The 27,103-nt window shown below is 46.0% G+C and overlaps 1 protein-coding gene across 1 annotated transcript; it reads left to right on the forward strand.

Moving 5' to 3' along the window:
* Nucleotides 1–1,508: 1,508 nt before the first annotated feature.
* Nucleotides 1,509–24,886, forward strand: LOC132874533 (zinc finger protein 765-like). Its single transcript, XM_060910779.1, has 3 exons — nt 1,509–2,044; nt 4,712–4,858; nt 23,786–24,886. The coding sequence occupies exons 1-3, from the start codon at nt 1,861–1,863 to the stop codon at nt 24,607–24,609; spliced, it is 1,155 nt and encodes a 384-aa protein (XP_060766762.1). The 5' UTR covers nt 1,509–1,860; the 3' UTR covers nt 24,610–24,886.
* Nucleotides 24,887–27,103: the final 2,217 nt, after the last annotated feature.

Consider the following 27,103-nt stretch of genomic DNA (forward strand, 5'->3'; position numbering starts at 1 on the left):
GCTGCTCAGAGGTGTTTCTCAGTTTACTGTAGGACAAACGTGTATATATTCACATTCAAGAGTGTGTTGTCGCTACGTGATGGGATGATGATGATGATTTAAGAAGCGGAGTTGTCTGTGTATGACAGAGTAAGGTCAATGGGTGATGAAGCATTACACCAGTAGTTTAGACTACACTGCTGTGTAAAAGAAGAGAGACATTATGTACCATTACAGCACCAGCCAGGATCATAATCTTATGAAAGCAAAAAGACATTACTCATCAACATAACCTTCATTAAGCAGAATGTGCGAGCAAAGATAAGTCTCAAGGATTTAACTAACCAAAACAAATAATCAGGACTGCCTGTACCAGTTTCAAGTACGAAATACAGATATTTCTATTACACTGTAATAGATGGTGTACTGATGATGTAATTTAGAGAGAAAGAGAATCCGACTGAACCACTGAGCTCTATATAAAATCTGGAGAACTCCTAGGCTCCTCACAGTGAAGCCATCTGGCCGCCATCTTACCACTCCTACCGTGGAGCAGAACGGTCATTTAGACTACTGGAAGCTACACAAAATGTATGTACTTGGTGAGAAAATTTTGAAGAAAAATGTCTACATGTGCAGCAGTGAACTGTACAAATCGTCAGGTCAAAGGTTGTGGACAGACATTTCACCTGTGTGTGTGTGTGTGTGTGTGTGTGTGTGTATATATATATATATATATATATATATATATATATATACTTTATTTATTTAATCTAAAATAAATATTTATTTTATATTATATAACAAGTTTTATTTTTATAGCACTTAAGAGAAACGTACAATGTAAAAGAGGAAAAACTTAAATTATCTCCATAAAAATAATTATAGTAGTAAAAAAAAAAATGATCAGAGACCGAGCTGGAAAAGGGAAAAAAAACAACAGTGAAGGGGAGCACTATAAAGATATGTAAGGAACGTGGGTAAAGTTGAGAAAATAAGAAGAGGTAACGAAAGGGGGGGGGAGGGGAGTCAGGAGATACTTTTCTTGGGGCAAATTTGATCGGATACCCCGGTTTAAAACACAAACCAAATACACGCGATGGGAGTGGTAATATGGCGGCCAGATGGCTTCACTCGTCTCTACAGCTGGCAATAGGCTCTCCAGATTTGATATAGCGCTCAGTGGACTTTATTTTAATTAAATTCAAACAAACAATTATTTTATTACAACATAAAATCACACCTCCTCTGAAAATATAATCTGAAAAGAAAACTTATCAAATATATATATATATATATGTGTGTGTGTGTGTGTAAGATGGGGGAAAAAAGGGGAAAAAAAACAAAAAGGGGGGAAAAAAACAACCCAAAAAAAACCCCAAGGGGTTTATGAAAGGTCAGGGAACTGCACTCACCTGCAACGGTGCGTGTTAATGACGTCAATCTGCTGCGTCAAACTCGTGTTCCGGAAATGCACTACAAAAAAAGCGCATATTCCTTACGACCTATATAAACGTAGACAACATGGTAGAAATATTACTTCGTTACCAAAATTGGAAATGAAATTAAACAAAGCAAAAAAAAAAAGGAATATAGGCGACCAGGCAGAAAACTGAAACGAAATGATAGTCACGTTGAGAATGGTTGCTCAGGCTCACCTTCACCTTGCTGTCCATTCATATTTACTGACATGTCAGTCAGCCTAATTATTGTATAATTAATTATTTAGCATTTAATTATTTATATGATTGCGTGATTAGTGCGCGCCTTTACAGAATTCGAACATTATTATGGCTGCTACTCAAACACTTCCGGGTCATTTCACTCAGGACCGTTGCCAAGCAAAATAAAGATTATTGGCCCGCAGTCTAAACTGTCAAAATGACAAGAATGGAGAGCCTGAACTCTTTTTTCATGGAGAGATTGATATCGGTGGCCGGAGAGATATTTGAAGCGGTTAAACTCGCTGTTTCTGAATACCAGGACGAGATAAAGCGGATCAAACAAGAGAACTTCCGTCTGAGGGAAAAACTGACTGAATTAAGCTGTGAGGAGCAAACGGAAGGTAGTGTGTGTTTTTAAAAGGTTCATGTGTTATCATTAATGTTGTACTGTTTGTGTGGAAACCTTATGATTCAGAGGGGTAGTTTCTGAGCCTTGGTCTTATTTCAGTTTGTTGTTCGCTGTATTAGTTGAAGACTCGTGCAAACTGTGAAAGTCGATATTCTAATTAAAATGGGCGAGACTAAGAGCAAATAAGAAGTCGAAACACCCTGAGTTTTGTCCCAAGGTTCCCAACTAACACCTGATTTATTTCCCCTTTATTAATATTATTAATTTTTGCCTCAGTTGGTGTTATTCGAAATAACCAAGGTGCTCAAATTAACATCTCCAAATAGTTAATTATTTAATACCTTCGAGTCTATTTTTAAGTTTTATTAGCTTTGCCAGCAATCCTAAAATTAATAAGTGTAATAAATCTTTACAAATTATAAATAAATATATACATATACACACATTTTGTATAATAAGTGTTGCCAGGCAAAACAAACCTTGCCCGGTAGCACTTATGATGAATATAAAAGAAGATCTCATTATCTCTAGCCGCTTTATCCTGTTCTACAGGGTCGCAGGCAAGCTGGAGCCTATCCCAGCTGACTACGGGCGAAAGGCGGGGTACACCCTGGACAAGTCGCCAGGTCATCACAGGGCTGACACATAGACACAGACAACCATTCACACTCACATTCACACCTACGGTCAATTTAGAGTCACCAGTTAACCTAACCTGCATGTCTTTGGACTGTGGGGGAAACCGGAGCACCCGGAGGAAACCCACGCGGACACGGGGAGAACATGCAAACTCCGCACAGAAAGGCCCTCGCCGGCCCCGGGGCTCGAACCCGGACCTTCTTGCTGTGAGGCGACAGCGCTAACCACTACACCACCGTGCCGCCCCTATAAAAGAAGATATGGCGGAAAAAAAAAATAGCTACCCTGTGGGTCCATGTGGCTCCTGCTTATAAATAAAATAGTTTTCTGATCCCATGTCCATACAGTAAATATAGCGTCTATGTATATTTACTCTGAGGCAGTAGCCACAAAAATGAAGTGTAATCCAAAAATAAACAATTAAAAAAATCACAGAAGTAAAATATACCAAGTGTCTGTACTTTTTATATTATTCTACTCTTACCTCTTACAGTTTTCGAAACTGAAACCTCCGAACCGAGACTGACATCCACACGCTGTCGCCGTGAACCAAACTCTTATTTCCTGGAAATGGCCCGGCGCTCGAGCTCAGTGGAACGCACTTTCTCTCTGTAATAAGCATAAACAAGTCTGAAAGCAATTTCTTTAGTCTAGTCCATTATGATTTATGTTTATAATAATAAATGGGGAGTGGGGAAGTTTTTAATCAAAGTTTTTAATTAATTAAAAGTGGGTGTGGCTAAAAAAACCCTTCCTTCGCGGACGAACACAAACCAAGAAGCCATCCAATGACAGCACAGTGTATGCAAATGAGGCAGGTAGTGATCCAATCAGTGTGTTTGTGGGAGGAGTCTTTCCAAGGCAGTGTTCCTGCAGTTTGAGCTCAGTATTTATTTATTACCTTTTTGGTCACCTTGACCTTTACTGGATGACCCTCAAAATGTTGGAGTTTCTTTTTGAGACCAATGCTCATCTATCCTGAAAGTTTCATGAAGATTGCCCCAGCCGTTTTCCCGTAATATCATTTACAAACAAAGAAACCCGACCGAAAACAATACCTCGTCCCCTGGTGGACTCCGTCCCAAGCGAGGTAATAATAGTATATATATGGCAGGGTGACCACAACAGCGTTAGCCGATAACCCTATATATTAAAAAGCAAAGTAGTCTACTGACAACATATAACTGTCAGGGATGGATTGGATACAGATGTAAGTGCAGAAGTGTTTATTAAGAAAAGAGGTGACAATCAGGCAAACTATCCGGTTCAGCAGGCAAGATCATAAACGTTAAACAAGCACAGGGTCAGGTGAGGAACAGGCAGAATCAAAAACGAGATATCGGAGATCAGGAAACCGGGAACGCAAACAAGGAACTACGGCTCGGTAAAGTGTACGTGATGTAACTCAATACTTCGCACCGAGTGCGCGTTTTCAGTGTCTTTTATACTGGCACGCTGATGCGCCTTGTTAACGACGTGCGTCCGAGAGTCCGCTCGGCGCGCATGCTGTCCAGAGCGCCCAAGACTACGGACTAAATTGCATTTCAAAGATGAGGTTAAAAGTGCGAGGGTTGCTGCAATCGTAATTATTTAAAACAGAAAAATAACACTTCAGGATTGTAAAGAGCTAGGATTGTCCAGTTCATCAGAAAGAATGTTCCAGATTCTTGGAGTTCCAACAACAAAAGATTTCTGATCGGTTGTGGTTTTACACTTACGAACATTATGCTTCAGAACACTGCTGCTCGAGGATCTGGTTGATCTTGAGCAGTGAGGAGCAGGTTGCTCTGAAGGAGATACAGTTACGAGGCCATGAGACGTTTAAAAAAAAAAAGAAAACCGTATCTAAATATTCGTGCCATTAGGTAATAAGAAGTAGATGTAAAACTTTTAACCTATCACTATATAACATTGAACCCAAAAATGGCAACTTTACAATGTATGATGTTTACCTTCTATGACAAGTGTCAATAGTTCCCTTCTTTTCTGATTAGGTTCCATGTTCTCTATATTTTAACAGGTTGTCTTGCTGATTCTCCAGAGCAGCAGGCCTTGGATTCTGAGATTTCAGTAACACACATGAAGCTGGAGCTCACGTCCATAAAACAGGAAGCTGGGCCACATCAAACAACTGATGGATCATCCCTCAATGACAAGAATGCCCACGGTGAGGCGTTTTGTTCAGTTAAACCAGTTATTGTTGAGAATGATGGTTTACACATCAACCAAATGACACTAGTCAGATTAGAGAGTTGCGATTCGCAGATCTTCAGCTCTCGGTCCAGATTGTGATCTTGTGGGAAGTGTTAATAAAGACCCATTTCCTTGTCCTCGTTGCAAAGAAACATTTGTTGACCTCCATCATCTGAGCTCCCACGTGGAGAATAGCGCAAATAAATTGTTAAACTGCAAGGTTTGGCTTCAGCCTTTTGCACATTGAGTGTTTGGCAAAACAACATGAAACCGTTTTTCGTGAAAAAAGCAAACGGTACTGCTGCAAGCTCTGCAGGAAGTCCTCACCTACCCTGTGACTCTCACGCTGCACCTCAGAACTCGCGCAGGAGAAAAGCCATATTGTTGCAAGTTTTGTGGGAAAACTTTCACTCAGAAAGGCCACTGTACCGAACACGAGAGAATCCACACGGGAGAAGAACCATACACCTGTCCCGTATGTGCAAAGGGTTTTATCCGGTCGACTCCCCTCAAGTCACACATTCGCATCAATCATCGTGACCATCTGCCATTTTTACAAGGACGAAGAAATAAAAAAAAAAAAAAAAGTTAAAACTAGATAGGGACTGTGACTAAAGTCGCAGTAGTTTGCGCTAGCGGTTACAAACTGGGACGTCTAGTCACCGTACCCTAAAGATCCGAAACAGTAAGAGATAGAGAATCATGCTTGGTGAGGAAAAGGTGCACCCTGCCGCCCTGAACAGAATAAAAAAAAAAAAAACCTGATGATTGAAAAAAATTGTGAAAATTGACAGAGTTATAAGTCATTGAAAAAAAGGCATTTTCATGGATCATTTCGGCTCAGTGATCCAGATCACTACCAAAAGTCATAGCACCGTAATTCAGCCTAGAGGTATCTCATCTCATCTCATTATCTCTAGCCGCTTTATCCTTCTACAGGGTCGCAGGCAAGCTGGAGCCTATCCCAGCTGACTACGGGCGAAAGGCGGGGTACACCCTGGACAAGTCGCCAGGTCATCACAGGGCTGACACATAGACACAGACAACCATTCACACTCACATTCACACCTACGGTCAATTTAGAGTCACCAGTTAACCTAACCTGCATGTCTTTGGACTGTGGGGGAAACCGGAGCACCCGGAGGAAACCCACGCGGACACGGGGAGAACATGCAGACTCCACACAGAAAGGCCCTCGCCGGCCCCGGGGCTCGAACCCAGGACCTTCTTGCTGTGAGGCGACAGCGCTAACCACTACACCACCGTGCCGCCGCCTAGAGGTATACATGTGAAATTTAGTGATGATTGGTTGAAAACTGAAGGAGAAATAGCCAGGGCTTTCCCCAAAGCGCGGATACGCGGCGCTCCGCCACACACCAAAAAAAAAAAAATCAGTACCATGAATTGAACAATGCAGAGTACTTTCAGCACCTAAATAGTTCCTAGTTCTCTCTGAAAACAAGTAATAACCATCGAAATAGGAAGAGAGTTTAATATATAGGTCTAGACTGTCCTGGTACTCAACCCAGAAGTGAAAATAAAGGGTTTCGCTGCGTGCACTGTCTGCCATTTGCAACTATAAATAAAACCACGTTCTCAGTGCTGGTCACTAGATGGCGCTGTTGCATGATTTGACCTCAGTTCTGTTCCTGTCGTCCTGGAACTGGAAAATGAGGCGTGCTTACAAAGTGTTTTCATTTCTAATCTAATTTTGCCCTTTAAATTTTGACCCTGGCATATTTGAGAACATAAAAAACAGCAAATTTAATAATGTTGAATCGTGCCAAAATCAGCACTAGATGCCACCAGAAGGCACCATTTGAAGTTTCTAATTTCAAAATTTTCCAGGGGAGCATGACCCAGGACCCCCTTAGCAGCCTTTAGGGTTCTCCGGGTCAGACCAAGCCTTACGGACTGGGCTCCGTATCAGTAGCACCACTCTAATGTTTGTTTGTTTTTTTCTGGGGAAAGCCCTGCTAGCATCCTAAAGAACGTTAGGAGGAGAATAATAATAAGCAGAAGAAGAAGAAAGTAGAAAGATCCTGAGTGAGAGTAACAAGTTGCGCTGCTAGCGCAAATTAATAAAGGCATTTTGTTTCAAAAAAAGTTAGTACTTTCAGTTGAAATAAAGCATTCGACATTCCCATCAGTTTACAGTGGAGTTCTTTCCACTTTGTAAGTAAGTTACCTTTTGTTAGCGATGACAGGCCATTTTTAAATCTAGTCGTAATCAAGGAGTGTGGCATATCCAAAGAAAGAGTATGAAGTTCTGAATTCAAAACTGGTTTTATTTTCCCTCAAGGTTAAATAGAGCAGAAGTTACAGCTGTTTTTGAAATTTAAAATTTTGTGAAATTTAATTCTCCTCCCCATCGGCCTTATTTGGCTGCTTCCAGCAATACACATCCATCTCAAGAAAGTAAAGTAAAGCACCTTCAAGAGCAATTCTTGTGCCCAAAACATCTATCAATTGCTTAGAGTTTAAAAATAACCTTTTGATCCAGTATTTTTTTTATTTATTTTGAAATTTAATTGCATTATTTGCATAGTGAGATGGCGTAAACTACTCAAATCAATTTCAGCAAGCGTTCCCAGGCAAAACAAACCTCGCCCGGCAGCACTTATTATTTTATACCTATATGTTGATGATGGTAATATTTCTCAATTATCAGCTGTCAGGTTATAGTCCTATGAAAATCCATGACCTTGAGTTTGACATTTCAGAGTCATTCAAGGTCAAAGGTCATGGTGGCAACTGAAAGCCCTAGGGCTGTAACAATATGCGTATCGAAATCGCGATACGCAGAGCCACGATCCGTGTCGCGATACAAGAAGGCAGAATCGCGGTGCACCCTTTCAAACTTCTCCTCAGCCCAAAAACAGAGGTGCTTCCAAACTTCAATTTATGAATACTTTACTTTTTATTTAAATTACATTTTAAACTTACTTAAATTACTTTTATTTTTTTATATCTATTAGTAAGTCGTTTTTTCGCCAACCTGCGACAATCTTCTGCGAGTCATGCAACGTCCACACTCGCCACTGGCAGAGCATTCATTTCTTTTAAGCGGTCGCCATTCTGGTTGTGACGCGGGGAGCGAATCTGTAAACAAGCAGCTCATTGGCTGGCTAGGTGTGCCACAAGCCAATCACAATCACTTGACCGGAAAGGCATGCAGTGTTGCCAGGTTGGGCGGTTTTAGGTGCTTTTTGGCTGGTTTTGAACATATTTTGGGGTGGAAAACGTTACAGTATCTGGCAACGCTGAGCATCTGCTTGGGTGGAAGCCTTCTGCGGCAGTTACATTTTGACACGCGAGCAATGTTTCACTATAAAAATTCCGTAATTTCCATCTGTTTTCTGCGATCACAGAAAATCATTGGCCCTATGAGAGTGAGACAGTGAGAGAGCCACCCCTATACCCCCCCCCCCCCCCCAAAAAAAAATCTTAACGGATGTACACGATTTGGAAAAATGACTTTTTCAGAACCGAAAAAAAACAGAGCTTCCGGCTCAACAGTATTATTTTGAGAAATAAAACAATCTTTGGATATACATTTGTTCATTTTTGCATACATATTACTCATTCTCTGCAGTGGTCTGAATTATTTGTTATTAAATAGTTAATGTAAGTAAGTAAATGTTAATAAGTCAAATTTACTACTTTAAAAAAACATTTAAAAAAATCGTGGGTGTATCGAATCGTGGGTCAAAAATCGCGATACGAATCGAATCGTGAGTTGGGTGTATCGTTACAGCCCTAGAAAGCCCATATGGCACTTCCTATAAGTTGATAATGGTAAACATCTGTCTGTCGTCAACCGTTTTCAAGTTGCAGCCCTCTGAAAATCCATGACCTTGAGTTTGACCTTTCAAGGTTAAAGGTCATGGTACCAAATGAAAGGTCATATGGGAGTTTCTGTATGCTCATCATGGTAAACATTTGTCTATTGGCAACCGTTTTTGAGTTATAATGGAAAATGTTATTTTGACCGAAAGGTTGATCTTTCCAGTGACCTTAGGGCCATTATTAAAAAATGTTCTGTTTCCGGTCCACCGGCTGGGTGAGTGCCGTTTGTGCGGTTTAATTTTTTTTTTTTTTAACGCCGGTTTTTCGACATTTTTTTCGGGTTCGTAAATCTAAAATCGAACTTGACATTTCCGCATTCCCAGGGCTTTCCACTAAGGCTCATACTAGCCAGACATGACAAATAAGTAGCCAGCCGGGGGGGGGGGGGGGGGAGTAAACACAAAATAAACTCCTGTGCACGCAGTTCCCAGGATTAAATGTATTTTCCACAGACCATTTATTTATTCACTTTACTCAAATACAAAGTAAAATGGCAGTAAATCTTCTTTCTTTTCTTGCGTATTGCATCATGAGGCGTTCCTGGCTTGTAAATCTCTTATTTTCGGTGCATGACACATTCACACAGCTGAGCATGCTATGAATTAACAACAACAACGGTCTGCAGTGGTGGCTACACAATTAAACACTCAGCGAACATTTCTCCATTTGTGTATGAAAATACACTCCAACCACTCAGTTTGGTTTCATTTACAACCAACGGCGTCTTTTGATGCCAGCACGTAATTGAACGAGAGAAGACTGGTTTACCGGAGACAAAATAAGAGTCATCTCTGCTTCTGTTCCCTCCGACGGCCCCGACACACTACTGCCTCCGCCGAGTGCGCGCACACACACATCGCATGTCGGGGCCACGGATGAGTTACTCTCCCTTGATCAACGAAGTCGGCGGGGAATTTGTGGTTATTATCGGTACAAACAGCGCGAATCACAACTTAAATGAGTGCGGTTCAGTTCGACATTATTGTCAGTCCGTTAGATAAACATTTAATTTTATTAAAATCGAAAATTAATATTTAGAGCCTGTGGGCTACAAAAATAAGTCATTAAAGTCATCGGCTGTATGGCCGGCAGCGGGCGCTTGTGGAAAGCCCTGCATTCCGCGCAGAATATAGAATCGAATCAGCTCTGCGCATGCGCCGTGCGGCACAAAAAAAATGGCAGCCACCATGAAGGAAGGAGATCCGGAGTTTTCAAACATTTGCTTAAGTGTGAAATCGCAAGATGGTATTCTAGCGAACAACAAAATAGTAAAGATTCAGAAAAACAAATCATTCAGTGATCATTTTAATAGTGTAATTTCATCCGAACTAGGCCTAACGCTCGATTTAGAACTACAAAAAGTCCGTGTGTCGGACATTTTAAGTACCTTTGTAAAAGTTTTGCAAATGTTGCAGTCAGCATTTAAAATGCTAATTTAAAGTTTTTGTACAAGTTTCAGTTGATTAAACTGTCATTTTATTAAATGTGTCTGCTTTTATAATAAAAAAGTACTGAAAGAAAACGCAAACACAGCATTGCGATTTCTTATCCATCCATATATAAAAAAAAATCCCTCCCTCCCGACCGAAAATTTTTTGCTCACCCGGTGGACAGGAAACGGATTTGTTTTTTTAAGGATGGCCTAAGCTTCACCTTGACCTGATTACCAGCAAAATTTAATCTGGTAATCTACAGACCATTGCCCACCTACCCTGAAAATTTGAAGTCAATTGGTGCAACTATCTAGATGTTAGATTGTTAACACACACACAAAATAAACAAATGAAAGTTTGAAAGAAAACTATGAGAGATACCCCACCATGTAGCATATCAATGGAAGCAGAATTGAAAGATAAGCATTTTGGATTGAAGTAAATATGATGAATATGAAGGAAGATCTCATCTCATCTCATTATCTCTAGCCGCTTTATCCTTCTACAGGGTCGCAGGCAAGCTGGAGCCTATCCCAGCTGACTACGGGCGAAAGGCGGGGTACACCCTGGACAAGTCGCCAGGTCATCACAGGGCCGACACATAGACACAGACAACCATTCACACTCACATTCACACCTACGCTCAATTTAGAGTCACCGGTTAACCTAACCTGCATGTCTTTGGACTGTGGGGGAAACCGGAGCACCCGGAGGAAACCCACGCGGACACGGGGAGAACATGCAAACTCCACACAGAAAGGCCCTCGCCGGCCCCGGGGCTCAAACCCAGGACCTTCTTGCTGTGAGGCGACAGCGCTAACCACTACACCACCGTGCCGCCCCATGAAGGAAGATATCACAAAAAAATGATTGACCTTTTTGGTGACCTTGACCAGGTGACCCTGAAAATGTTGGAGGTTCTATTTGAGACCAATGCCCATCTGTCCTGAAAGTTTCACGAAGATTGGTCCAGCCGTTTTCCCGTAAGGTTGCTAACAAACAAAACAAACCTCGCCTGGCATTCATGGTGCTAAATGAAAGCCCAGATGGGACTACCTATATCCTGACAATGGTAATATTTCTCAATCATCAGCTGTCAGGTGAAAATCCATGACCTTGAGTTTGACATTTCAAAGTCATTTAAGGTCAAAGGTCATGGTTGCAACTGAAAGCCCATATGGGACTTATACATTGATCATGGTAAACATCTGTCTATAACTAACCATTTTAAAGTTACAAGCCTCTGAAAACCCATGACCTTAAGTTTGACCTTTCAAGGTCACTCATGGTGCCAAATGAGAGCCCATATATGACTTTCTATATGTCGAGAATATTAAGTATCTGTCTGTCTTGAACCGTTTCACAGTTATGAGCCTCTGAAAATCCGTAACCCTGCATATGACCTTTCAAGGTCAAAGGTCATGGTGCCAAATGAGAGCCCATATATGACTTCCTATATGTCGAGAATATTAAGTATCTCTCTATCTTGAACCATTTCCCAGTTATGAGCCTCTGAAAACCCGTGACCTTGACCCCCAACCGCTAAGAAAACTATGAGAGGTACCCCATCATGTAGCATATCAATGGAAGCAGAATTGAAAGATGAACATTTTGGATTTGGTTTGAAATAAACATGATGAATATGAAGGAAGATATCACGGTGGGGAAAAAAACGATTTTGACCTTTTTGGTGACCTTGACCGGATGACCCTCAAAGTGTTGGAGGTTCTATTTGAGATAGGGTTGCCAACCGTCCCATATTGTCCGGGACATCACGATTTATGGGCAGTTTTGATTTGTCCCTTCAGGGACCGCTCCAGTCCCATATTCCAATCACAGCCTCATCGCACCAAAACTCACGCAAACTCACGATTGTTAGTAGTGACGGACCGGTGTGTGTGTGTGTGTGTGTGTGTGTGTGTGTGTGTGTGTGGACTGGCCACTGGTGAGTGGTATCGTGCGTCAAAATGAGCAGTGAACCTGCAAAGAATAAGACTTTGTAGCTATAAAAAAAAGAGTGGGAAGCCAAAAGGCCATGGGTTAAAGCAGTCGCCGACAACGCAAAGAACGTGTTTTGTACAGTATGCCGCCGACAACTTTCCATTATCCATGGTGGGGAGAATGATTAACTCGCCATGAAGCCTCAGACATTCACAAAAAGGCTGTGCTAGCGAAAGGAGCAAGCAACATTGGTACATTCTTCGCCGCATCTATGGCAGAAATCGACAAAATTGCAGCAAGTGAGGTAGCTTATGAGGTAGCTACCTCACTTGCGGCAATTTTGTCGATTTCTGCCATAGATGCGGCGGAGAATGTACCAATGCTGCTTGCTCCTTTCGCTAGCACAGCCTTTTTGTGAATGTCTGAGGCTTCCATATCATCAACCACGGTCTTAGCTATAACAGCACTGACTGCACTGTTAAGTTAAATGGGACTTTATTTCAAGATTCATGTGTTGCTAAGAAGATGCACTTGGGCAGAACCAAAGCTGAGATGATCACCATGAATGTTTTAGGACCAAGCGCAGTGAGGAAAGTTCTGTCTAACCTTTCTCCAGCTGAAGGTGAGCCTGTCTATTTTTCACTTGCCACCGATGCCTCGAATAAGGGAAATAGAAAAATGTTTCCAGTATGCGTGAGGTATTTCTCTGTGTCCGATGGTGTACAATCGAAGTTGCTTGACTTTTATGAAGACAGCGATGAAACGGCAAATGGCATACACCAAGCTCTAATGACCTGCCTGGAAAATTATGAGCTGGATCAGGGCTCTACACTAACTTTTTTTTTTTTTTTTCAGGAGCACACGTGCTTCTAAGTTAAAAATTTTAGGAGCACAGGGAAAAAAAATGGGGGCACAAGTAGGTTTTCATTTTAAAGGTTTATTGCAGCGCAAACCTTAGACACACCAACACACAAAACGCAAAATTCAATTAAGAATGAATGAACGAATGAATGAACAAACAAATGAATAACAAACAACTGAATGAATGAACAAACAGTAGCTAAACAGAGAGCAGAGCTCAGTAGAGCTAACAACATCATCAAGGACAGCTCCCACCCTGGCTCTGAGTTCTTTGACTTGCTGCCCTCAGGCAGGCGTTACAGGTGTATCAAAGCAAGGACCAACAGACTCAAAAACAGTTTTTTCCCCACAGGCCATAACCACCTTGAACAATTAGCCTTTTTCAGATTACGTCACATGCAGGGGAACTCTTATCCGTTTTCAGCCTTTTGAATGGAAGAAGAGGTATACGGCGGCAACATCTCGTCTCGTCTCGTCTTCTTCCGCTTTATCCGGGACCGGGTCGCGGAGGCAGCAGTCTAAGCAGGGAAGCCCAAACTTCCCTTTCCCCAGACACCTCGGCCAGCTCCTCGGGAAGAACACCGAGGCGTTCCCAGGCCAGCCGAGAGACATAGTCCCTCCAGCGTGTCCTGGGTCTTCCCCGGGGCCTCCTCCCGGGGGGACATGCCTGGAACACCTCCCCAGGGAGGCGTCCAGGAGGCATCCGAAAAAGATGCCCGAGCCACCTCAGCTGATTCCTCTTGATGTGGAGCAGCAGCGGCTCTACTCCGAGCTCCTCCCGAGTGACTGTGCTTCTCACTCTATCTCTAAGGGAGCGCCCAGCCACCCTGCGAAGGAAACTCATTTCGGCCGCTTGTATCCGCGATCTTGTCCTTTCGGTCATTACCCAAAGCTCATGACCATAGGTGAGAGTCGGAACGTAGATCGACCGGTAAATTGAGAGCTTCGCCTTTTGGCTCAGCTCCTTCTTCACCACAACGGACCGGTAAAGCGACCGCATCACTGCGGAGGCTGCACCGATCCGCCTGTCGATCTCACGCTCCATCCTTCCCTCACTCGTGAACAAGATCCCGAGATACTTAAACTCCTCCACTTGAGGCAGAACTTCTCCACCAACCTGGAGAGGGCAAGCCACCCTTTTCCGGTCGAGAACCATGGCCTCGGACTTGGAGGTGCTGATTCTCATCCCAGCCGCTTCACACTCAACTGCAAACCGCCCCAGTGCATGCTGAAGGTCCTGGTTTGAAGAAGCCAACAGGACAACATCATCCGCAAAAAGCAGAGATGAAATCCTGTGGTTCCCAAACAGGATTCCTTCTGGCCCCTGGCTGCGCCTAGAAATTCTGTCCATAAAAATTATGAACAGAACCGGTGACAAAGGGCAGCCCTGCCGGAGTCCAACATGCACTGGGAACAGGTCTGACTTACTGCCGGCAATGCGAACCAGACTCCTGCTCTGTTCGTACAGGGACCGGACAGCCCTTAGCAAAGAGCCCCGAACCCCATACTCCCGAAGCACCCCCCACAGAATACTACGGGGGACATGGTCGAATGCCTTCTCCAGATCCACAAAGCACATGTGGACTGGTTGGGCAAACTCCCATGAACCCTCGAGCACCCTATGAAGGGTATAGAGCTGGTCCAGTGTTCCGCGACCAGGACGAAAACCGCATTGTTCCTCCTGGATCCGAGGTTCGACTATTGGTCGAATTCTCCTCTCCAGTACCCTGGAGTAAACCTTCCCTGGGAGGCTGAGAAGTGTGATTCCCCTATAATTGGGGCACACTCTCCGGTCCCCTTTCTTAAAAAGAGGGACCACCACCCCAGTCTGCCACTCCAGAGGCACTGTCCCTGACCGCCACGCGATGTTGCAGAGGCGTGTCAACCAAGACAGCCCCACAACATCCAGAGACTTGAGATACTCAGGGCGGATCTCATCCACCCCCGGTGCCTTGCCACCGAGGAGCTTGCAAACCACCTCAGTGACTTCGGCTTGGGTAATGGACGAGTCCACCTCTGAGTCATCAGCCTCAGTCTCCTCAGTGGAAGACATGACGGTGGGATTGAGGAGATCCTCAAAGTATTCCTTCCACCGCCCGACAATGTCCCCAGTCGAGGTCAACAGCTCCCCACCCGCACTGTAAACAGTGTTGGCAGAGTACTGCTTCCCCCTCCTGAGGCGCCGGACGGTTTGCCAGAATTTCTTCGAGGCCGACCGATAGTCCTTCTCCATGGCCTCCCCGAACTCCTCCCAGTTCCGAGTTTTTGCCTCCGCAACTGCCCGAGCTGCAGCACGCCTGGCCTGCCGATACCCGTCAGCTGCCTCGGGAGTCCTGGAGGTTAACATGGCCCGATAGGACTCCTTCTTCAGCTTGACGGCATCCCTTACTTCTGGTGTCCACCACCGGGTTCGGGGATTGCCGCCACGACAGGCACCGGAGACCTTGCGGCCACAGCTCCGAACAGCTGCGTCCACAATGGAGGTAGAGAACATGGTCCACTCAGACTCAATGTCCCCCGCCTCCCTCGGAAGCTGGGAAAAGCTCTCCCGGAGGTGGGAGTTAAAGACCTCCCCGACAGAGTGCTCGGCCAGACGTTCCCAGCAGACCCTCACCATACGTTTGGGCCTGCCAGGTCTGTCCAGCTTCCTCCTCCGCCAGCGGATCCAACTCACCACCAGGTGGTGATCAGTTGACAGCTCAGCCCCTCTCTTCACCCGAGTGTCCAAGACATAGGGCCAGAGATCAGATGAAACGACTACAAAGTCTATCATTGACCTCCGACCTAAGGTGTCCTGGTGCCACGTGCACTTATGGACACCCCTATGCTCGAACATGGTGTTCGTTATGGACAAACCGTGACTAGCACAGAAGTCCAATAACAAAACACCACTCGGGTTCAGATCGGGGAGGCCGTTCCTCCCAACCACGCCCCTCCAGGTGTCACTGTCATCTCCCACGTGAGCATTGAAGTCCCCCAGTAACACAATGGAGTCCCCAGTCTGAGCACTCCTCAGTACCTCTCCCAGGGACTCCAAGAAGGCCGGATACTCTATATTGCTATTTGGGCCATAGGCACAAACAACAGCAAGAGCCCTCTCCCCAATCCGAAGGCGCAGCGAGGCGACCCTCTCGTTCACTGGGGTAAACTCCAACACATGGCGGCTGAGCTGGGGAGCTATAAGCAAGCCCACACCAGCCCGCCGCCGCTCACCATGGGCGACTCCAGAGAAGTGGAGAGTCCAGCCCCTCTCGAGGAGCTGGGTTCCAGAGCCCAAGCTGTGCGTGGAGGTGAGCCCGACTATCTCTAGCCGGTACCTCTCAACCTCCCGCACAAGCTCAGGCTCTTTCCCCCCCAGCGAAGTGACATTCCATGTCCCAACAGCCAGCCGCTGTGTCCGGGGATCAGGTCGTCGAGGCCCCTGCCTTCGACTGCCACCCAATCCACATTGCACCAGTCCCCTACTGCTACCTCTGTGGGTGGTGAACCCACAGGAGGTCGGGCCCACGTCACCTCTTCGGGCTGAGCCCGGCCGAGCCCCATGGGCAAAGGCCCGGCCACCAAGCGCTCGCATACGAGCCCCAACCCCGGGCCTGGCTCCAGGGTGGGGCCCCGGCTGCGTCATCCCGGGCGACGTCACGGTCCTCGGATTTTTCTCCATAGGGGTTTTGGTGAACTGCTCTTAGTCTGGCCTGTCACCTAGGACCTGTCTGCCTTGGGAAACCCTGACAGGGGCATAATGCCCCCGACAACATAGCTCCTAGGATCATTCAAGCACACAAACCCCTCCACCACAATAAGGTGGCAGTTCAAGGAGGGGCGGCGGCAACATATGTTAACAAAACTGTGTCATTCACAGATAAGATTGATAATAATATTGCGCATTGTTGTTTATCATTACGTATTGTTAGCAACCATTCCAGTCACCTATCTGCCTTGTTTTGGAAAGGAAGTTTACTGACTTTCTATGGTTGCTACTTGTTAGCCAGCAGATTAGCATGCCGCCTCTTCTTCCATTCAAAAGGCTGAAAACGGATGTGAGGTTCTTCTGCAAGTGACGTAATGTGAAAAAGGCTAATTACATGCACTGACTGATGCCACTTCTGGCAGGTGCAACGATGCACCAACAAGGACCTAAAAGGACAATATTCTCACACTTACCTGATACAGTGCAATACTTATTACAGTGCAACCTCACAGAGCAACTTTTTAGTTTTTATAGCTTTTGTATATTTTATATTTATATTTCTACACTTTTACATCCATACCCAATACAATGCAATACCAAATACAGTGCAATATCCTGAGTTTTGTAGCTGAACTAAGTTTCTGTACCGTAACTAATGTGCAATTAACATCTGCAACTCAACACGCCCAGTTGTCTCGTCTCGTCTCGTCTTCTTCCGCTTTATCCGGGACCGGGTCGCGGAGGCAGCAGTCTAAGCAGGGAAGCCCAAACCTCCCTTTCCCCGGACACCTCGGCCAGCTCCTCGGGAAGAACACCGAGGCGTTCCCAGGCCAGCCGAGAGACATAGTCCCTCCAGCGTGTCCTGGGTCTTCCCCGGGGCCTCCTCCCGGGGGGACATGCCTGGAACACCTCCCCAGGGAGGCGTCCAGGAGGCATCCGAAAAAGATGCCCGAGCCACCTCAGCTGATTCCTCTCGATGTGGAGCAGCAGCGGCTCTACTCCGAGCTCCTCCCGAGTGACTGTGCTTCTCACCCTATCTCTAAGGGAGCGCCCAGCCACCCTGCGAAGGAAACTCATTTCGGCCGCTTGTATCCGCGATCTTGTCCTTTCGGTCATTACCCAAAGCTCATGACCATAGGTGAGAGTCGGAACGTAGATCGACCGGTAAATTGAGAGCTTCGCCTTTTGGCTCAGCTCCTTCTTCACCACAACGGACCGGTAAAGCGACCGCATCACTGCGGAGGCTGCACCGATCCGCCTGTCGATCTCACGCTCCATCCTTCCCTCACTCGTGAACAAGATCCCGAGATACTTAAACTCCTCCACTTGAGGCAGAACTTCTCCATCAACCTGGAGAGGGCAAGCCACCCTTTTCCGGTCGAGAACCATGGCCTCGGACTTGGAGGTGCTGATTCTCATCCCAGCCGCTTCACACTCGACTGCAAACCGCCCCAGTGCATGCTGAAGGTCCTGGTTTGAAGAAGCCAACAGGACAACATCATCCGCAAAAAGCAGAGATGAAATCCTGTGGTTCCCAAACAGGATTCCTTCTGGCCCCTGGCTGCGCCTAGAAATTCTGTCCATAAAAATTATGAACAGAACCGGTGACAAAGGGCAGCCCTGCCGGAGTCCAACATGCACTGGGAACAGGTCTGACTTACTGCCGGCAATGCGAACCAGACTCCTGCTCCGTTCGTATAGGGACCGGACAGCCCTTAGCAAAGAGCCCCGAACCCCATACTCCCGAAGCACCCCCCACAGAATACTACGGGGGACACGGTCGAATGCCTTCTCCAGATCCACAAAGCACATGTGGACTGGTTGGGCAAACTCCCATGAACCCTCGAGCACCCTATGAAGGGTATAGAGCTGGTCCAGTGTTCCGCGACCAGGACGAAAACCGCATTGTTCCTCCTGGATCCGAGGTTCGACTATTGGTCGAATTCTCCTCTCCAGTACCCTGGAGTAAACCTTCCCTGGGAGGCTGAGAAGTGTGATTCCCCTATAATTGGGGCACACTCTCCGGTCCCCTTTCTTAAAAAGAGGGACCACCACCCCAGTCTGCCACTCCAGAGGCACTGTCCCTGACCGCCACGCGATGTTGCAGAGGCGTGTCAACCATGACAGCCCCACAACATCCAGAGACTTGAGATACTCAGGGCGGATCTCATCCACCCCCGGTGCCTTGCCACCGAGGAGCTTGCAAACCACCTCAGTGACTTCGGCTTGGGTAATGGACGAGTCCACCTCTGAGTCATCAGCCTCAGTCTCCTCAGTGGAAGACATGACGGTGGGATTGAGGAGATCCTCAAAGTATTCCTTCCACCGCCCGACAATGTCCCCAGTCGAGGTCAACAGCTCCCCACCCGCACTGTAAACAGTGTTGGCAGAGTACTGCTTCCCCCTCCTGAGGCGCCGGACGGTTTGCCAGAATTTCTTCGAGGCCGACCGATAGTCCTTCTCCATGGCCTCCCCGAACTCCTCCCAGTTCCGAGTTTTTGCCTCCGCAACTGCCCGAGCTGCAGCACGCCTGGCCTGCCGATACCCGTCAGCTGCCTCGGGAGTCCTGGAGGTTAACATGGCCCGATAGGACTCCTTCTTCAGCTTGACGGCATCCCTTACTTCCGGTGTCCACCACCGGGTTCGGGGATTGCCGCCACGACAGGCACCGGAGACCTTGCGGCCACAGCTCCGAACAGCTGCGTCCACAATGGAGGTAGAGAACATGGTCCACTCAGACTCAATGTCCCCCGCCTCCCTCGGAAGCTGGGAAAAGCTCTCCCGGAGGTGGGAGTTAAAGACCTCCCCGACAGAGTGCTCGGCCAGACGTTCCCAGCAGACCCTCACCATACGTTTGGGCCTGCCAGGTCTGTCCAGCTTCCTCCTCCGCCAGCGGATCCAACTCACCACCAGGTGGTGATCAGTTGACAGCTCAGCCCCTCTCTTCACCCGAGTGTCCAAGACATAGGGCCGGAGATCAGATGAAACGACTACAAAGTCTATCATTGACCTCCGACCTAAGGTGTCCTGGTGCCACGTGCACTTATGGACACCCCTATGCTCGAACATGGTGTTCGTTATGGACAAACCGTGACTAGCACAGAAGTCCAATAACAAAACACCACTCGGGTTCAGATCGGGGAGGCCGTTCCTCCCAACCACGCCCCTCCAGGTGTCACTGTCATCTCCCACGTGAGCATTGAAGTCCCCCAGTAACACAATGGAGTCCCCAGTCTGAGCACTCCTCAGTACCTCTCCCAGGGACTCCAAGAAGGCCGGATACTCTATACTGCTATTTGGGCCATAGGCACAAACAACAGCAAGAGCCCTCTCCCCAATCCGAAGGCGCAGCGAGACGACCCTCTCGTTCACTGGGGTAAACTCCAACACATGGCGGCTGAGCTGGGGAGCTATAAGCAAGCCCACACCAGCCCGCCGCCGCTCACCACGGGCGACTCCAGAGAAGTGGAGAGTCCAGCCCCTCTCGAGGAGCTGGGTTCCAGAGCCCAAGCTGTGCGTGGAGGTGAGCCCGACTATCTCTAGCCGGTACCTCTCAACCTCCCGCACAAGCTCAGGCTCTTTCCCCCCCAGCGAAGTGACATTCCATGTCCCAACAGCCAGCTGCTGTGTCCGGGGATCAGGTCGTCGAGGCCCCTGCCTTCGACTGCCACCCAATCCACATTGCACCAGTCCCCTACTGCTACCTCTGTGGGTGGTGAACCCACAGGAGGTCGGGCCCACGTCACCTCTTCGGGCTGAGCCCGGCCGGGCCCCATGGGCAAAGGCCCGGCCACCAAGCGCTCGCATACGAGCCCCAACCCCGGGCCTGGCTCCAGGGTGGGGCCCCGGCTGCGTCATCCCGGGCGACGTCACGGTCCTCGGATTTTTCTCCATAGGGGTTTTGGTGAACTGCTCTTAGTCTGGCCTGTCACCTAGGACCTGTCTGCCTTGGGAAACCCTGACAGGGGCATAATGCCCCCGACAACATAGCTCCTAGGATCATTCAAGCACACAAACCCCTCCACCACAATAAGGTGGCAGTTCAAGGAGGGGACGCCCAGTTGTGTGTGTGTATATATATTCTTTGTTTTTCTGTTGTGTTGTGACATGCACCATTTGTATATACTGTATATTATTTGTTTTTCTGCTGTGTTGTATGTTCCCATCTAAATGTTTGCACTGGGGCGTGTGCTTTCCATCTCATTATATAATTTTCCCGCACCTTCTCCCGTCGTTCTAGCTTTCTTCACTACACTTTCTTCCTCGTCCGTTCTTTTATTCTTGTTTCCACCATCATTGCTTTTAAAAAACACCGTTATTCTCTGCATAGCGAATATATTTCTCAGCTCAGTCCGAACCAAGCCTCAGTTATCTCTCAGTCATGGGGGAAGTCATGGCCTAATGGTTAGAGAAACAGCTTTGGGACCAAAAGGTTGCTGGTTCGATTCCCCAGACTAGCAGGATTGACTTGAGTGCCCTTGAGCAAGGCACCTAACCCCCAACCGCTCCGGCAAGAGTGGTGGCGTACCTTGTGTCTGATTAGCCAAAGAAAAACTGATGATGTGAACCCGACCAACTGAACTGATCTCTCAGTTGAATGATCTGATGAATCCCTAACAAGCACGTTTCCCACCTAATGCCACACCCACAATATACAACCGTGGGAAAGAGGGGCAATCACAGAAAGATGAGTAGAAAACGGGAAATGTTACGGGGGATATTTATTGTGATAGTAGGCTATTGTAGCGTCAGCACAAAAGCACCAGACTCAGCTTTAACTGAAAGTGTTATTCAGTAGCTTAAACTTATTCAAGCTACAGACCGAGAAGAATAAAAATGCTGAAATCTCATGTCCCGGTAAAACGCACTAGCATGGCAGACCGGCTACCCTCCCCCCCGGCTACCATGGGAACCACCGCAGTGCAAGACAGAGGCAATGCACGCAACTACAGACAGGGAGCAAGGCGCAGGCAGAACACACACACACACGTACACAACACTGAACACACACACTTACAACAATACAGGCCGTTACTCATAACACTATATTAGGTACGCTATCCAGCGCTGGATTTACATACTTTGCAGTTTAACGTTTGATACATTTTAGAATGTTAAACTCGTCGCGTCTGTGCTCAGTGCTTTCCTAAATCGTCGGCCGCAAGAAGCCCTCGCACGAATGCGCGTGGTTTTTTTTTTCGTCGTTCGCATGCCGAAAAATTTGCTCGCAAATGCGAGTGAAATGTGTGCACTGTAGAGCCCTGAGCTGGATATTAGAAACATCACTGCATATGCAGCCGATAATGCGAATGTCAATTATGGAAAACATCGCTCTGTCTACAAATTACTCAGCAGCGCAAACGATGGCATTTTAAAAGCTAATTGCCTGGCCCACATCGCACATAATACATGCAAACATGCCAGCGATCAGATGTCAGTGGATATTGAGACCCTTGTTGTGAAAATATACAGCCACTTCTCTGTGTCCGCTTCTCGGAGAGAGGAATTACGTTCCTTTTTCGCTTTTGTGGATATAGAGTGGCGTGAGATATTGCGTCATGTGTACACACGATGGCGCTCCCTTCATCCTGCTGTGCCCCCCCCATGTATTGTTGAGAACTGGGATAAGTTAGTTTGACAATGGTTGGTTTAGGCTTTTCAGTGTCTGTGGCATATGGGTATAGTCTAGTGCTATTTCAAGAAAAGAATATAAAATGTAAGAAAACTTGGAATAATTGTCTTGCCTATTACTGTGAACCATACATCCAAGCAAGTACAGTAGTAGTTTGTCCTTTTACACTGTGAAATGAGTAGATTTATAGTATGGTTAATGAAACTTTGCGATTTCCATTACTGTTGGTCAGCTGCTGGGGGTGCACGCATACGCGCACACACCTGGAGGAAAGTGTCCCTGATTTGGGGTTGAGGGTTGTTTTACAATCAGGGTACGCAAGCTAAAAATCCCATTTAACACTTATCTTCAATATCAAAAGGCTTGACTAAATAAACTTGGTTGTTTATTGTAGCCCTGTGATAGCTCTATTTCATCTCATCTCATTATCTCTAGCCGCTTTATCCTTCTACAGGGTCGCAGGCAAGCTGGAGCCTATCCCAGCTGACTACGGGCGAAAGGCGGGGTACACCCTGGACAAGTCGCCAGGTCATCACAGGGCTGACACATAGACACAGACAACCATTCACACTCACATTCACACCTACGGTCAATTTAGAGTCACCAGTTAACCTAACCTGCATGTCTTTGGACTGTGGGGGAAACCGGAGCACCCGGAGGAAACCCACGCGGACACGGGGAGAACATGCAAACTCCGCACAGAAAGGCCCTCGCCGGCCCCGGGGCTCGAACCCAGGACCTTCTTGCTGTGAGGCGACAGCGCTAACCACTACACGACCATGCCGCCCCGGTACAAGAACCAGTTTGAATCAATTTGAATTTTGGACCCCTGTGACACAAACTTTGTACCCTGATTGTAAAACAACCCTTGAGGAAGTTGGCAACCCTAATTTGAGACCAATGCCCATCTATCGTGAAAGTTTCATGAAGATTGGCCCAGCCATTTTCCTGTAATGTTGCTAACAAAAAAAAAAAAAAAAGAAACCCCACTGAAAACAGTACCTCGCCCCCTGGTGGACTCCGTGCCAGGCGAGGTAAAAAAGATCAGTGTCAAAAGTAAGCAGTATCGTGCAAATCTGAGTGCATGTCTTGAAAATTTTTTTGGGGGGGGGTCTATAAAATGCCCAACTCTTGTGAAGCTGAACGTATTTTTTTTTATGTTGGTACGCGGCAATCGAAAATTTTCGCTTCACTGTGTAAACGGATCGGCGCTTCCTGCATGGCAAGCGCTGCTGGCGTTACTACTTTTGTGATGGCGGGTCGCTTTTAATGCATAAGAATCAGTGGTGGTAAATAAAGATTCAGTGCTGCTGACCTGCTAATTCTCTCAGGAGGTGGGATAGAGTTTTGCCTTGTAGAACAGATTGTATGCATGTCATTTTTCTTTAAGGAATTATTATTATTATTATTATTATTATTATTAGAACTTTTTTTTTTTTCCAGTTTGAGTAATTCCATTTCATTTGTTCTTCTTTTCTGCCCCTGCATACCCTTCAGACACACAGCCTAGCCATGTAGATGGACTTCTTCCAGTACATCAAAACTCCAGCTCGGAGCTGCACGATTCCGAAGCCTCACTAACACGAGTGAAATTGGAGCTCGCCCCCACAGAAGAAGGAGCATTGCATCAAGAGGACTTCCAAACCGAGAACCTTTCGCATGGACCCGAGATGTCTCAACCAATCTTTCTGGACGCGGAGAGAAAACGTCATGACCATCTCCAAGGAAATTCCTTCATCACAGCCCAGTTTGAGTCATGTGACCAACAGGTCAGCCAGAACAACACGAGATCAGCTGCAGCTCACAATCAAAGAGTACAAGAAAATCATTTCGTTACTGTGAAACTGGAACCGGGCGACTGGTTCAGTCCTTACTGTGAACAAATATCTGGAAAAGGCTTCAGAGCAAAAGCACACTCCCAAAAGTTTTCAGCCAATAAATCGTTCGTGTGTGACCGATGCGGTAGTTTGTACCGAAGTGCCTGGTTGTTAAAGAAGCACTTGGTTACAGATCACATGGAAAAGCCCTGTAGGTGTGACCTGTGTGGAAAGTGCTGCTACGACGTGCAAATGCTTAAAGTCCATCTCAAAACGCACAGCACCGAGAGACCGTTTCAGTGCACCGTGTGCAGTAAAACGTACAAAACGAAAAGTCATTTGAAAGATCACGTAAGGACGCACACGGGTGACAAACGCTACAGCTGCTCAGCATGCGGCATGGGCTTTTTTTGGACCAATCAGGTCAAGGTGCACATCCAGAATCATCACCGTGGTCAGATGGCTACAGTTCTAAAGAAATCAGTGAAACCAACTTGCAAATAAGAGACTGTTTTGAATTGTGTATAATTTGTCTCGACACTGTTTTAAGCATTTAACTAAAGCTTACGTTCATGTGGTGTTTGTTTAGTGAAATGTTTTTATTACACTGGATATCAAGCTGTTTTATGCCAAACCAAGAACACAATCGAAGCCATATCTTGGACATTCGTACTTTTTCAACACATTTCTGTAACTGCCAGTTCTCTGCTCAGCTGTTTCTGATTTTTAACCAAAGAAATCATATCGTACTCCAAATATACAACAGAATTTGACTCTCAAACAGTTTGATTTTGTTTTGTGAAACTATTTTTAGGTCTTAAGCACTTCTTCGTTCCAATAGTTTATCTTTGATTTGTTTGCAGAGGTGGACAAAGTAGCCAACTTCATTACTTAAGTCAAAGTACAGATCCCACTGGTCAAATGTTACTCCGATACACGTGAAAGTTGTCCAGTCAAATTTTCGCTTAAGTTAAAGTACTGAAGTACTCGCTTTTAAAAATATTTAAGTATTAAAAGTACATTTTCTGTCAACGCATCGTTGTATTATTGCCACAACGCTTACAAAACCTAACGCCGCTACCAAAGACAGAAATGTGAATTCACAAAATGAACGCATGCTGTGCATCATGGTGGTTTAACGTTAAGCTAGCTAGTCAGTGAAACTCCACCCGACATGCTAGCAAACTCTTTTCAAACTTGAAATCATATTGGGTAGCTAACGCTACTAGAAAAGAAAGATTTCTGCATTCTGTTTATTTGGCAAGATTATGCTAAAACATATATTTCTGAAAGGACTTCAGGTAAGTTAACATTATTCATGTAAGCGTAACTCTGTTTTTACATGCTAACTAACAGTGTCCAAGCTATGTGTAAACGTTAGCCGTGGACAAGGCGATGGCAACTTTGCGGGAAAGTTCATAGAAAGTCATTTGACTAACCAGACTGCATAGCTACGTTTGCAACGTTATCGCTAGCTCTAAAAGCACAGACAACTTCGTTGCAAGCTTTTCTCTTAGAATTAAACGTTTACATACCTCAATATGTTTCCGCAGGTTGGACGGCGAGTTTTTGTAGGCCGTGATGTGGTTTGTTTTTGGCAAACAAAGCAAACGTTTAAAATGAAACAAATCTTTAATCCTTTCAGAAAATTGAAACACGGGTTCCAGGTATAGCCATGAGTGCGTGCGTTCCCCAGAAGAACCGCCTCCTTCCATTCTGTCATCAACTGATCGTGTTCAAATAAAGCTGCTGAGAAAGCATTGAGCTTGATTTTATCCAGTCTATGGACGTGACGTGACCCTAGTGATTACTGACGGGCTGTCTCAGTGTCACCTGCGAAAAAACCAATCGCATTTTAGAAAAGAAAAGAAAAAAACATCCACTTTTAAAGCGGCTTCATAGTAACGAGGATCTTGATAGAAATGTAGTGGAGTGAAAAGTACCATATTTGTCTTTTGAAATGTAGTGAAGTTCAAGTCATAAGTTTCCAAAAAAAAATAAAAAATACTCAAGTGAAGTACAGATACTCAAAGTGTACTTAAGTACCGTACTCAAGTAAATGTACTTTGTTACTGTCCACCTCTGTTTGTTTGAAGCTCGGGAGGATGATTTCAGAAAGTTTTAATTCCTGTCACACACTTCTCAAACTTGAAACGATAAACTGCAGTTCGTTTCACTTGAATGCCACTAGGAACGGCGAGCATGGTTTGCTGCAAATGGTTGTAGAAATTCTTGGACATCTACTGTATTTAGTAAATAGGCAGTTGTTTTTAATTGCTTATTACTTATTAATGACTAATAATTACTTAATGGTTAGTGAGATATTAAAGGAACAGTCCACTGTACTTCCATAATGAAATATGCTCTTATCTGAATTGAGACGAGCTGCTCCGTACCTCTCCGAGCTTTGCGCGACCTCCCAGTCAGTCAGACGCAGTCAGACGCGCTGTCACTCCTGTTAGCAATGTAGCTAGGCTCAGTATGGCCAGTGGTATTTTTTGGGGCTGTAGTTAGATGCGACCAAACTCTTCCACGTTTTTCCTGTTTACATAGGTTTATATGACCAGTGATATGAAACAAGTTCAGTTACACAAATTGAAATGTAGCAATTTTCTGTGCTATGGAAAGTCCGCACTATAATGACAGGCGTACTAACACCTTCTGCGCGCTTCGGCAGCGCATTGATACGGAGCTCAGATATCAATGCGCTGCCGAAGCACGCAGAAGGTGTTAGTACGCCTGTCATTATAGTGCGCACTTTCCATAGCATAGAAAATCGCTACGTTTCAATTTGTGTAACTGAACTTGTTTCATATCACTGGTCATATAAACCTATGTAAACAGGAAAAACGCGGAAGAGTTTGGTCGCATCTAACTACAGCCCCAAAAAATACCACTGGCCATACTGAGCCTAGCTACATTGCTAACAGGAGTGACAGCGCGTCTGACTGACTGGGAGGTCGCGCAAAGCTCGGAGAAGTACGGAGCAGCTCGTCTC

This window comes from Neoarius graeffei, chromosome 26 (assembly GCF_027579695.1).
Source record: "Neoarius graeffei isolate fNeoGra1 chromosome 26, fNeoGra1.pri, whole genome shotgun sequence".
Lineage (NCBI taxonomy): Eukaryota > Metazoa > Chordata > Actinopteri > Siluriformes > Ariidae > Neoarius > Neoarius graeffei.

Coding starts and splice junctions, on each gene's coding strand:
- LOC132874533 (XM_060910779.1), top strand. CDS start 1,861: ATGACAAGAATGGAGAGCCTGAACTCTTTTTTCATGGAGAGATTGATA. Junction 2,045..4,711: donor CTGTGAGGAGCAAACGGAAG/GTAGTGTGTGTT, acceptor ATATTTTAACAG/GTTGTCTTGCTGATTCTCCA. Junction 4,859..23,785: donor CAATGACAAGAATGCCCACG/GTGAGGCGTTTT, acceptor CATACCCTTCAG/ACACACAGCCTAGCCATGTA.